General features: G+C 34.3%; 1 protein-coding gene across 1 annotated transcript; it reads right to left on the reverse strand.

Annotated features, from left to right (window-relative positions):
• Window positions 1-3,967: 3,967 nt before the first annotated feature.
• LOC138384461 (olfactory receptor 5I1) lies at window positions 3,968-4,912 on the reverse strand. Its single transcript, XM_069469967.1, has one exon. The coding sequence runs from the start codon at window positions 4,910-4,912 to the stop codon at window positions 3,968-3,970; it is 945 nt and encodes a 314-aa protein (XP_069326068.1).
• Window positions 4,913-14,622: the final 9,710 nt, after the last annotated feature.

A 14,622-nucleotide genomic window follows, 5' to 3' on the forward strand; every position in this document is an offset into this window, starting at 1 on the left:
TGTTGAGTATCAAAAGGCAGTGGTATAGCAAAAATAGGATTTACATATGCAGCTTGAAGAATGCAATGTAGATGTTATCACCAATAGATGCTGGTATCTGTTAAGAACTTTTAGGGCATGAAAAGCTGTGTCGAGATACACGCATCTAATCTGCTCTTTGTGATTCTCTATAACCTTGGCTAAGTAAACTTTGAGTAAATCTGAAACTTAATTGAATAAAGAGTGTGTGAGTGCTCGGTTAGCTGTAGATAAGTGGGTTTTCTCTCTACCAAGTGAAGGAGCACAAATACTCCTGAGAAGCACTGTTGGTCAGAAACCCAAAGGAAAGTTTCTCAGAGGAATTCAAAACTGACAGAAAAGTACCTTTGGCTGTATCTTGCAGGTTTTTCCAACAAAGTGTTTGAATCCACAAATACCTTGCAGATATTGCAGAGTTGGTGCTAGATGACTGCAGTGAAGCTAATATTGCCACAGAGCAAGTCACAGAACTTTTTCTTTCCCAGTGCATATAAAAGTTGTAATTACGCTGTAGCCTATTAAGAGTGTAATAGTATTATGTCCAATAAACAATGTAATTACCTTAAGTTAAAGATAGTCTATTGCTAAAAATTGCTAAGGATCCTCTGAATCTTCAGTGAGTCACAATCTTTTTGCTGGTAAAGGATCTTGTCTCAGTGTCAATGGCTGCTCAGTGATCAGAGTGGTGGTTGCCTAAGGCTGGAGCCACTGTGGCAATTTCTTAAAATGAGACAACTATGAAATTTGCCACATTTATCAATTCTTCCTTTCACACGAGATTTCTTTGTAACACGTGATGTTCTTTTATAGCATTTTGCCCACAGTAGAACTTTCAAATTTATAGCTAATCCTCCCAAACCCTGCTACTGCTTTATCAACTAAGTTTATGTCATATTCTAAATCTTTTGTTGTCATTTCAACAGTTTGATAGCATCTTCACCAGTAGTAGATTGCATCTCAAGAAACCAATTTCTTGGCTCATCCATAAGAAGCAAGTTACCTGTTAAAGTTTTATCATATGTTTGCAACAACTCAGTCACATCTTCCGGCTTCAATTCAAATTCTAGTTCTCTTGCTATTTCCACTACATATGCAGTTACTTCCTCCACTACAGTCATGAGAACCTGAGTTATTCATGAAGGTTGGAATCAACTTTTTCCAAACTCCTGTTAATATTGATATTTCAACACCCTCCCATGAAACATGAATGTACTTACTGTTATCTAGAATGGTAAATGCTTTGCAGAAAGTTTTCGATTTCCTTTGCTACAATCCATCAGAGGAATCACTATCTATAGCAGCTATAGCCCTACCAAAGGTATTTCTTAAATAGTAACCCTGGAAATTCAAAATTACTACTTGATCCATGGGCTGCAGAATAGATGCTGTGTTAGCAAGCATGAAAACAACATTACTCTTAAACATCAACACCAGACTTCCTGGGTTACCTGGTGCATTGTCAAAAGCAGTTATGTTCTGAAAGGACATTTTTCTGAGCATTAGGTCTCAACAGTGGGCTTAAAATATTCACTAAACCATGCTGTAAACAAATGTCCAGCCTTTGTTGAGAAATTTATAGCTCCCCTAGGATTTTCAGAATGTTGCCTTCAACTTCAAGTCACCAGCTGCCTGTTGAGAACATCCAGGTTTTGTTGAGAAATTTACAGAGCACAGGCAGAGTAGATTTAGTATAATTCATAGCGGCCCTAGGATTTTCAGAATGATAAATGAATGTTGGCTTCAACTTAAAGTCACCAGCTGCCTCTAACAAGAGCATTAGCTTATCTTTTGAAGGTTTTAAGCCAAACATTAACTTCTCCTCTCTAAGTATGAAAGCCCTAGATGGCATCTCCTTGCAATTTAAGATTGTTTCATCTATACTGAAAATCTGTTGTTTAGTGTAGCCACCATCAGTCATCATAGCTAGATCTTCTGGACAACTTGCTGTAACTTCTACATCAGCACTTTCTGCTTCACCTTGTGTTTTTATGTTATAGGCACAACTTCTTCCCTTAATCTTCTTGAACCCACCTCTGCTAGTTTCAAACTTCTCTTCTCCAGTTTCCTCACCTCTCTAAGCCTTCACAGAATTGAAGAGAGTTAGGCCTTGCTTGGGATTAGGCTTTGCCTTAAGGGAATGTGTGGCTTATCTGATCTTCTATCTAGACCACTAGAACTTTTCCATATCAATAAGGTTGTTTCACTTTCTTATCATTCATGTGCTTACTGAAATACCATTTTACATTTCCTTCAATAACTTTTTCTTTGCATTCTCAACTTGGTTACTGCTTGGCATAAGGGGCTTGGTTTCTCTCCTATCTTATTTTGGATATGACTTCTTACTAAGCTTAATCAATTCTAACTTTTGTTTTAAACAAGAGATGTGCAACTCTTCCTTTCAATTAAACACTTAAGGGACATTTTAGGGTTATCAATTGGCCTAATATCATTATTTTTGTGTCTCAAGAAATAAGAAGGCTGAAGCAAAGGGACAGAGATGGGGAATGGCCAGTGGGTGGATCAGTCAAAACACACATCACATTATCAATTAAGCTCACTGTCTTATGTGGGCATGGTACTTTGTGCTCCAAAACAATTACAATAGTAACATCAAATTTCACTGATCACAGATCACCATAACAGATATAATAATAAAGAAAATGTTTGAAACAGTGTGACAATTACCAAATGTTACAAAATACATGAAGTGAGCACATCCTATTGGAAAAATGGCACTGATAGACTTGTTTGATGCAAGGTTGCCATAAACCCTCAATTCGTAAAAAAAATACAGCATCTACAAAATTCAATAATGAAAAGTGCAGTAAAGTGATAAGTACCTCTATACTTTTAAACTTTGACATTTCCAAGTCACAGCTGGTAAATATTTATTTTTGTAGAATAATAACTATTTACAGCAAAAATATTGGTTACCGAAATACATTTTGCAATAATGAACATCCTCCATTTCCTCCAGTTTCAGTTTTCAAATGCATGTTCACTGAGTAGTGCTCCACCAAAGCATTGTGTTTGTCTCCCAGTGAGAATCCAGAGTAAACCATTAAATGAATTAGATAGTTTATTCTGTTTCTGGGATGCCAGAGAAGAATATTCCACATTTTCAGTAATATTTTGGTGCAATAAAAAATAAGAGATAGAGAGAAAACAAATCTTTTGCATTGTGATTAACTGACATTGCTCAAGCTGCTACTTAGAAAAACTTCCCAAATTATCTTGGGGTATATCAGACATAGTTAGTTACCAATATGTTTCACCTTACTTAAAAAAAACTATTTCGTTTTGTGTTATTGCTTTGCCAACATCCTTAGCTCTTAACATGATATTACGTAAACACAAAACAAACATCTAAGTGCTTAAAATGTGCAGGCTCTATTCTCAGCACTTAAGTGTATTAACTCTGTTAATCATGCAGTAATCAATGATTTAGGTACCATATTGTCCTCATTTTACAGGTAAGGTAACTGAGGCACAGAAAAATTAAGTAAGTTGTTCAATATGCTGCTTACTAGCCAGGTATAGACCTAGCATATAAACCAAAGCAATCTGGCTTCTCCTCTTATCCAGTATCCAGTAATCTACACTTGTAAATGAGCTATCAAACACACACACACACACACACACACACATGCACATGCACACTTTTCTGAGGTTTTTACTATATCCCTTAGAATGGCATGACACAATCTATTATAGCATAAATCCCAAGTCAGTAATCATGGACTATTGGTATGATTAGTATGTATCAGCATTTTTGAAACTTTTTAATGTTCACTGATGTTCTGGGATTATAAAATTAATTTGGTGGTATCAAAAAGAGGTGTTTGATAAAACCTCTACTGTAAGAGGTTGTGTGTGTACTCGTAAAGTTGTTCCAAGTTTGCAGTTAGAGCTTATCATTGTGAAATTAGATGAATCTTGCAATGTTAGGTCACGAGGAACCTACCTTTGATCTTAGAGCTTTCTTAGCTGCGTCTTTCACATCTTTATTTCTCAGACTATAAATCAATGGATTCAGCACTGGAATGAAAATCGTGTAGAAAACGGAGATAACTTTGTCAGTGTTGGGAGAATACAGGTAGCTGGGCCGCGAGTAAACAAAGAGAAGCGTCCCCTGATAGATGGCCACGGAGGTCAGGTGAGAGGCGCAGGTAGAGAACGTTTTCTTCCTGCCGCTGGTGGAGCGGATCTTTAAGACTGAGAGGAGAATGAAAAAGTAGGAGATGATGATGATAATGAAGCAGATAATTTCCACGGAGCTGCCATAGGTGGAGAGGAGCCACTCGTTAATAGACGTGTCTGTGCAGGAGAGTTTAAGCAGGGGAGGGAGGTCACAGAAAAAATGATTAATCACATTTTTGTCACAGTATTTCAGAATAAAGGCAAAGGAGGTGTGAACCAGGGAACTCATGTTGCCACCAATATATGACAGGACGATCAGCCGTATGCAGATGCCCCGAGACATCACAACTGTATACAGTAAAGGGTTACAGATGGCGGCATAGCGATCATAGGCCATGGCAGCCAAGATAAAGGATTCTGTATCTGCAAAGGTACAGAAAAAATAAAACTGTAGAGCACAGCCATAATAGGAAATAGATTTGTTCTCTGAGAGGAAATTGACCAGCATTTTGGGAACAATGACTGAGGAGTAACAGAGGTCTACGAAGGACAGGTTGCTAAGGAAAAAGTACATGGGGGTTTGAAGGTGAGGATCAGTCCTGATCAACAGCATCAACCCAATGTTCCCAATCAGGATTATACCATACAATGTCAGAAACACGAGGAATAGGACAATCTGCAGTTCGGGGCGAGTAGGAAACCCTAATAAAATAAACTCAGTCACCAAGGTGTAATTTCCCTCTGTAAATTCCATCTTCTGTGTTGTTTCTTTTTATGAGAATTTCAACATCCTGAAATGTTATATTGCTGGAAAAAGGAAAAATGATTAGACAAATCCATAAGGTGATGACATTGTATTTAAAAAACAAGTAATCAAATAAAGGAACCTCAAACTTCTTTCAAATATAAACTCTGAGTGCTATATTTCAGAATTTAGCATCAAATTTTATGGTTGCATGTTTTATTCTACTTACTTGATTAATGACTACATCTTTTATTGAACAATTGGTTTCTTGTGTACTGGAATCATATCTGATTTTCCTTACCTCTTTATACCCCAAATAGAACAGAATAACTGGCCCAGAGTATTAAAGGAAGTATTCAATTGGTGAACAGATTTAGGATCATATAAAAACAGAAAAATATGTATGTTATTAAAATAAATTGACCTCACAGAGTGTTCTTGAAAATGAGAATTTTAGAACAATTTGCTTTTTCTGCCCAGTTTGATAAATATGCTAGTACGCTATTTCTCTTGACAGAGTGAACAGAGTGGTATGATGAAACATGCTAACTATTTTTTTCATTATAAAACACGTGCTTTAGTGAAATGAAAACACATGTCAGCAAATATCAGCTGTGAGTATACTTTTGCCATGAAAGAGCTTGGGGTAATTCCATCAATTCTATTCATATATAAACCATGCTGAGAAAATTAGTTAGCTATTTGTTTCTGTCCTTCTGGCAATTATCCCAATCAATCCTTGCCTCCTAGGAAATGCTCAATGAACGTCAGTGGACTGACTGAGTACAGTGAACAAAATATTCAGTTATAAGTTAACTTGTAATTAAATAAAATTATTTTATATGTCATCTTCCTTGATTAAATGTTATGAGCAACAAAATACAGCTGCATTTACTTTTATGCTAGTTTAAGATAAGAAGTAAAACACTACTTCTGGGCTCTCAAATTATTTCCAAAAGAATAAGGAAATTTAAATTGACTTTGAAGTCCGAGGAATTTGATCTTGGCCTTGAAGGATAGAGTTGGGAATATGTAAAACAAATAAACAAAGCATCCAATACATGTGATTCATATTGAGAGGTCCAGGAAGAAAATTAAAAATATTTCTGAGTCACTCCCTCATTTATGTAATAAATGTTATGACAATGTTATGAAAGTACTGAGGGCTTTATTTGTTTATCTCACTTAATTAATAAAACCATCCTATGACATAGGCATAACGAAAGCTATTGATAATCAGAAGAGTTAATCACTGGCTCAAAGTGCTGTCTTATGTTAATGCCTCAAATGGGTAAATGGGATGCTGCAATAAAGCAGGACAGTGGTTAATTATTCTTATTTTGTCTGTTTTGAAAATAATCAAGGTATTTAGAAAGTATAAGATATTGTTTTTGAGGTAGTAAGAATTTCATTAAAGTCCCATATTGGCTGTATGTGGGCTGTGTGACCTTGTACAATTTAATGTAAAGCATCTTAATCTATACTGCAACAATGACAACAAATATCTCATAGTGGATTTCTGTATTCATTAAATTAGGAAAATCTTTCTATTTCTCTCTCTCTCTCTCTCTCTGTCTACCTCTCTCTCTCATTTATCCTCCCATTTAGAGATACTGACATATATTAGTGTTTTGTAAACAGCAAAAACTTGTACCAAATTCTACACTGATCACTCTTATTCTTAGCTTTTGCTAGAGTTTACTGTCAAAATTTTATTAACAATAGGTGTTACTTAAATGGTGCTTATTTTGTATAAAACAATATTCTTAACGCTTTACCTATAGCTCATTTAACTGTCACCAAAACAACTAACACAATTACCATGGGCTTTCTATCATTATCATCTTTTTCTTACAAATGAAGGGAACTAAGAAACTGAGAATTTGAGAATCAAGATATGATGAAAACAGGATTGGAACCACAGATCATGACTTCAAAGCCTCATCACACATTGTCTCTCTATAAATAAGATTCTTATAATATTATTAACTCTATAATTTGGGTGAGAACTTTGATGTTTAGAGTACTATTCCAATGTCATACAGCTGGCACTTAGCAGTTGTGATTCATATTCAGGTGTGTTTGAAGTCAAAGCCCATGAGAGCAGGCATGAAGATGGTCAAAAGTAGTCCTACATTCTGAGACAGGCTGAGGTTCCTGGACTTGCTGAAGGAAGAAAGAAATTGCTCACATATTTCCTTTAAAAAGCAGGGTGTGCACTATTCGGAAATTCACATTTATCATCTCTTCTGATAGTCTAAATATCTATTTAGTCAAATGTTAAACAAGAGAGAAGAGATACAAGGTTAGAGGTAGAAAAAGACAGTGAGTCCTTGATTCTTATTTTAAAAGGAAATTAACAAAAATACCTAATTAAAATATGATGATTCACTAAATTCTTATACATATAACAAAATAATCTTAGGTTAGAAAATAAAATAATTCAAATTATCAGTTATGTAGTCACGCTTCAATTCTCTTAGATGTAACAAAAAACTTATTTAATCAAAAGATGTTTCACATCCTTGCAAAAGCTATATAAGAAAGAGCGACTCAAGAAGGATTATCTGTAAGTACATACTGAGTGATTAATGGGCTTTCTCAACTCTTTGAACACAAATCAGTGGTTCTTACTCTCAAACTGCAGAAGTTGATTTTTTTTTTTAACACCGTAACAGCCAGTCTAATAACCGAAGAAGTTACTTACCAAAGAAGGAACTGTTTCCAATTGCCTAGATGAATAATTTCACCAGTAAAATCTAGGCATTGTACATGCATTTTTATGTCATCAGGGAGCTAGTTATTAAATGATTCCAAACATGCTAATTTCCAAGAGACTCCTCTCCTAGGGAATAATTAATAGGATAATTGCCAATGTGAATATTTTTTTTTCTAAAAACACATTGGTAATTTTAACGATAATACTATTGTGTTAATTTGAAGAGGTAATTTTTATTCTCAATAATATTTGGATTGTTTTTAATAAAACTTGGAAGCCTACAAAAGATGCACTTTATCATGCAGATTCTTTCCAAATAGTTCAAATACTTAGAAATTAACTATTGCCATTTAAATTATTTCAAAAACCACATGAAAGTGCAAAAATTTTCCTTTTTATTACCAGTACTGATAATTGTTAAATTATTTTTGTAGTATTGAGGAGTGATCCCAGTGGAGACTTCTGTAAAACTAGTATCAGCAGATGTTTTCTGACAAAATAGAAGGAGCGTTTTGTACTAAAGAGTAGTATCATGATAACAGCAAGGACATCCCAAAGTAAATACAGATTGTAATCACCAAGTTGATTACTCTATCCATTGTGCATGATAGATGGCTTGCTTAGACCTCAGTTCCTAGAGTCTGTGCTCAGTTCTTTGCTTCATTGTTTCCCAACATCACGGCCTTTTTCATCATAATCAGCAAGAAAAGAAGAACAGTTAGCAAGTTAAAATGGAAGATGTAAAAAGTCACTGGTCCCTTGCAATTATGAAATACAGCAGGCAAATCTCCAGTTTTCAAGGCCTGAGAATAGTTTCTTTGTGGCTTTTTCTCTACTCTCTGGGCACTCCTCAAAATTTTTTTAGCCTCCACCCACTACCTGCTTACAAAGACATTGTTATATTGATTAGGTATTTACTATAGCAGCACTTCTCCAGGTACCAAAATCTCTATAACTGATCTACTGCTGCAGAATAAGTTACCACAACATTAGTGACATAATAGCATGCTTTTATGTTTTCACACTTTCAGTGAATTAGGATTATAGACATATTTTAGCTGCTCTGTAATGCTGCATTCAAAGTTTCAGCTGGGACTGGGGTCTAATCTGAATGCTTGACTGGGAAAGAATCTACTTCTTAGATTACTCAGGGTTTTGCCAGAATATATTACTTTGTGCTGTTGTTTGAAAGTTTCTCTCAGTTCCTAGAGGCCACTTATAATTTCTTGATACATGTGCTGCCAACCACACCTCCTGCTATGTCAAAGACAGCAAAAATGATTCTCTAACCAGATGTGGTATAATCTCATGTAACATAAATATTTACACATGATTGCATACAACACATCATTCTTTCCATATTCCACTGGTTAGAAGCAACTCACAGTTCCTTCCCATACTCAAGGGAAGGAAATTATACAAACTGTGAATGCCAGGAAGTGGAGATTATGGAGCCTCCCTAAAATCTGCTGTTCTGTTCAATACCTCTAAAAAGTCTACAACTAGCATCATACTTAACTTTAACAGTAAAATATTGAATTTCCCCCCACTAATATCATAAAGAAACAAGGATATCCACTAACACCACTGATACTCAGCAATGTAATAGAGGTCCAAACCAGTTCAGTTAGGCAAGGAAAACAAATAAAGGCTTACAAAATGAAAATGAAGAAGCAACATACATCATCATCAACCATGACAAAATTATTTCCATAGGAAATCCCAAGTATGCTAAAAAGTAGTGCTAGAATTAATAAATGATTGTAGAAGGGTCATAGGACAGAAGGTAAATACAAAAATACTCTGGGTTTCTATATCACTTAACCCTACTGAAGATGGCTTTTAACAAAAAGTCCCAAAACAACAGATGCTGGTGTGGATGCAGAGAGAAAGGAACACTTATGCACTCTTGGTGGGACTGCAAACTAGTACAACTGCTATGGAAAATAGCATGGAGATTCCTCAAAGAACTAAAAGTAGACCTACCATTTGATCCAGCAATCTCATTACTGGGCATCTATCCAAAGGAAAAAAAGACATTTTATAAAAAAGACACTTGCACTTGAATGTTTATAGCAGAAAAATTCACAATTTCAAAGATGTGGAAACAACCCAAGTGCCCATCAATACATGAGTGGATTAATAAAATGTGGTATATGTATACCATGGAGTACTACTCAGCCGCAAAAACAATGGTGATCTAGCACCTCTTGTATTATCCTGGATAGGGCTTGAGCCCAGACTACTAAGTGAAGGACCACAAGAACGGAAAAACAAGCACCACTGATACTGACCGTCAGATTGGTAGCAACTGATCAACACATATGCGCACATGTGGTAGTAACATTCACCGGGTGTTGGGTGGGAGGGAGGGTGGAGAAGAGGTTGGGTATATTCACACCTGAGTGCAGTGGGTACTGTCTGGGAGATGAGCACCCTTGTACCTCTTACTTGGGCAGGGCAAAGGCAATATATATAACCTAAACATTTGTGCCCCTACAATATTCTGAAATAAAAAAAATGAAAAACAATATAATTACAAATCTATATAATTATGTATTTATGAACGAATGTACCTATAATTAGCAGGCATACCTGTCTTTTAAGTTTATCTAAATGGAAATATACAGTATGATTATAGCTTGCTTTGCTAAAAAATATGCTTTATGCATGTTGTATGTGATTATGTTTGTTCATCTTGGTCATTCTCTCATTTTCCCTCTTGTGATATTATGAAAATCATTTTTCCATTCTAATTTGATAAGTATTTGCTGCTGTGAATCATGCGAAGATCAACATTCCTTGCCATGCTGTGCACACATTTCTTTTTCCGATGGATGTGTCATGGATCTCATTTGGTTTTAATTTTCATTTAGCTTGTCATTAATGAATTATGTTCTTTATTTTCTGGCCAATTGCGACATGCCCCTTCAAGTCTCTTATCAACCTTTCTTCTGAGTTTTCTGTGTTTTTGATTGGTAGCACATTATGTGTGGTGAATTTAAACCCCTTACACTGCAAAATTTTACTCTTAATGGCTTCTGTGGAGAAAGATCACTTCTTAATCAATGCAATTTAACTTATTATATCAATGTTTCCATGATAGCTAATTGTACTAAAATATTTCCCTTACCAAAATTATAAAGATGATATACATTATCTATGAAAATATTAATTATAAAGATAATATACATTATCTATGAAAATATTTAATGTGTTGCATTTTATATTTAGCTTTACAAACTCCCTGAAATTATTGTTTTTACAAATGGTGTGATGTAAGGGTCACATTTTCACTCTCTTTTGTGTTCTACACATATATATTCAATTAAATTAGTGAAATTTATTAAAAGAGTATCTCTTCTGTAATATTCTGTAGTGTTACCTTTTTCATATTCAAATGTGTCCATGTGCTGGGTGTGTGTTAGGCTATTTATTATTTGTCATTGGTCCCTTAATCTATTGCTGAATCACATCACACTGTCTGAATGTCTCAAGCAATAAAATAATCCTTCATGTCCAGAAGAGTGATTCCTCCCACTTGACTGTTCTTCAGAAGACCTTGGCTACTATTGGCTGTCTTCCTTTCCACAACAATATTAGAGCAGTGTGCACACACAATGCGCGCGCGCACACACACACACACACACTTGCATTCTATTTCATTTAACTTGTGGCTCACATTGGGGAAAATTGACAGCTTTTCAATATTGAGTTTCCAATACATGAGCATGTTTTATAGCAATGTACTTACTTTCGCTTAAATTTCTTTCAAATTATTTTATGATTTACTGGATAGACTTCCTAAACCTTTTAATGAGAAATATTCTTAACTATTTGCTATTTTTGATCCTATTTTATATAATCTTTTAAAATTATATTGTTTCCTTCTTTTATATGAAAATAAATTTATTATTTTGTATTTGAGTCTGTATCCAGCAAAAATTATACTCATTTATTAACTCTAATAATGTTTAGATTCTTGAATTTATAAATGTATATATGTTTATCTTTTTTGTCAATAATTATATTCACTTATTTCATTCTAATTCTCATACTTTTTTCTTTTTTAAAATGCATAATAAATTTAGGAAAATTTTGAGTAAAAACTGTAAGAAAGAGCATCCTTTTCTTGGTCTCAATTGCAGAAAGATATATTTCAACATTTTGACACTTAAATGTGACATTTACAGCCTACATTGTAACACAGATCTCTTTCTTATTGCCACCTATATGTGCTGTGCAATATTTGGAACAGTGAGTATAGAAACACTTCTGTGAAGGTTCCACTGTTAATCTTTCCTTAGATTAACTGTAGATTAATCTGTAAATCATAAGAGGCAACCTCAAAGTATAAAATGTGTACATCTAAAAATTTAAGCCTATAGTCATTCAACAAATATTCTTCAAAAGCTAATCATACACAGTACTCTTACTAGCTGATATCTTTATTTTTTAAAATGCTAATAATAATAAAAGGAAAAAGCAACAAGAATATACAATATGGTTTTTTGGGGGAAAATATTTGGAGATGTTTTCCGGATAAGATGTTTTCTAGATAAGAGATACTACATTTTGCAATAAGCATCCAAACTCACTGGTGATTTGTGCAGACAGAGACTAGTCAACCAAATACAAGATGTGCTGAAAACTTAGTTTTTTATTGTAAATGCCACCACTCTGGTTGTAACTCTGACTTCAGTAAGTCCAGCATAAAATGACAAGTTCAAGAATGAGCAAGGATAACCAATCTATATTAAGTCAGGAAAGCAAGGTAACAGTTAATTTCTCATTAGATAATGTCAAAATTAAATAAGAAAACTGATATTGAGTTCAAACAAGTAGTTAATGCATTAAATATTAAAGCAGTAATTTTCTCAAGATCATTATGGTATCTTTGTTCCTCAGAGTGTATGTCATGTTGTTAAACATTGAGGTGACCATGATATAGAAAAGCGAGGAAAATGTATGTCTTCTGGAAGAATGTTTAGATTTAGGTCATAAATGTATAATGATTCTGGACCCATAGTATAGAGCCACAACTATGACATGAGAGGAGCACGTGAAGAAGGCTTTGATTTGTCCTGTGGCTGATGATAGTGTCAAGACGGTGGAGATGCTTTTCTTATAGGATCCTGGTATCATCATAATAGGGATCATAACAAACAAGACAACACTTGTAAAAACCAAAATCTCATACACAAAATATCTCCATAGGCCTGCTTGAGTAATGAGCGGATGTCACAGAAGTGATTGATTTGGTTAGATTCACCAAAGGGCACGGAGGAAACCTGCCATGTCTGTCCTATCTTAACTGGAACTCCAATGATCCAGGAGTAAGCCATCAGCTGGAGACGAACCTTGTGATTCACAAAATGATTATAGGCCGTCACTGTCCAGAGAAAGCACTCTATGTTTCCAAGCATCAGGAGAAAGCGCGTTTGCTTTCTCTTCATAGCACAAGCAAATGAAGAAATATTTGTTTTCTGAGTCCAGAAGTTTATGCACATTCTCAGAAGATGGGCAGGCACAAACCAGATTTCCAAGAAGGAAAAAATGCTGCAGAAAAGAAATACCTGGGAGTCCAGAGAGCCTGGTCAAATCTGGCTATTAAAATAATGATGCCATTTCCCATCAGGAATCTCACACAGACAAGGAAAATATCACAAAAAGAAATATTCAGAGATTGAGAACACCAGAAAATCTCCAACGAAGAAATTTCTTTATTAAAGTGAAATTTAACTTGGGGGGAAAGGCGGTACATGGGCAACGTATGTAACCTGCAATTCTGTATCCCCCATAACAATAAGATGATATAAAATAATAAAAAAATAAAAAAATAAAATAAAATGCTGTGGGCCAGAAAACAAAACAAAACAAAACAAACAAACAAAAGTGAAATTTATTTCCCGTGGTTTGGTTTCAGTCTGTGAAAAGAGTGAAATTAATTGTTTATCCTTTTGGCTTATTTTCTATCCACCAGTGGAATTTAAGTAATTAGCATATAAAATTCCTTATCTCCATTATATCCCTCTTCAATTTCTTTTACTCTCTGAGCTCTCCAGAAGTCCGGATTCTTTGCAGAGTCCATCAGAACACAGTTGTGTGTAAGGAGAAAACAGGGCCTTAGGTAGGAATTTCCTGTTGCTGAGTACCTCTCAGATCTCCAACGCTTGCTTGAAGTTTTCTTTTTCTCATAAACCATGTTTTTTTTTTTACTTTAAATAAAATCTTTGTGTGAATAAATACCGTGTACTCTGGTGAATCCTTTCAAATAAATTAGAGAAAACAATGCAACTATCTTTATTTTTCTTTAGGTTTAATAATACATATGAATGGTATTTGATTAATAATTTGGCAATATTTAGAGGTACATATTTCCTTAATTGGATTGAGATAGTAAGTTCTCAATAAAAATTAACTTACCTATTTCATTAACATGAGGTATAAATAGATTCAAATTTTTTAATTTATTTCATTTAATGAGCCTTATTTACTAAGTGCTTTAAGTTCTCACATTTTTATTTAGTTTTTGGAAGTATTTAAATCTTTGAGATCTTTTTCACTTTGTTATTTTTGGAATTTGTTTAAATTACTGTTATGAACAAGTACAGAACAAAAAGTTTACATATATTTGGGTATTGGAAAAAAAAATAAATGCTCAGTGTATAAGTATACCACTTACATGATTTCTGATAATCAGGTACCTTCATTTTTATCTTTTTTATTTGTTAAAGACTGAAAAATTATACATGTCAATATTTGTGTAAATTTTTATTTTTCTCATTATTTATTTGATTTGTTAAGTACTAAGAATCCCTTCATCAATTTGATCCTTGTTCATATTTTTATCCTTTTTTATTTTCTGCATTGTTTCATTATTCTATGCTCACTGTTAGTCATTTAATTGTAACTATGTCCACTCTTCTTACCTTAACTTTGTCTATCTCTGGTTCTCTTGATATGTGCCTTTTTGTCATTTTTCAGAAAAATGGCCCTA

The sequence above is a fragment of the Eulemur rufifrons genome, chromosome 6, assembly GCF_041146395.1.
Source record: "Eulemur rufifrons isolate Redbay chromosome 6, OSU_ERuf_1, whole genome shotgun sequence".
Classification (NCBI taxonomy): domain Eukaryota; kingdom Metazoa; phylum Chordata; class Mammalia; order Primates; family Lemuridae; genus Eulemur; species Eulemur rufifrons.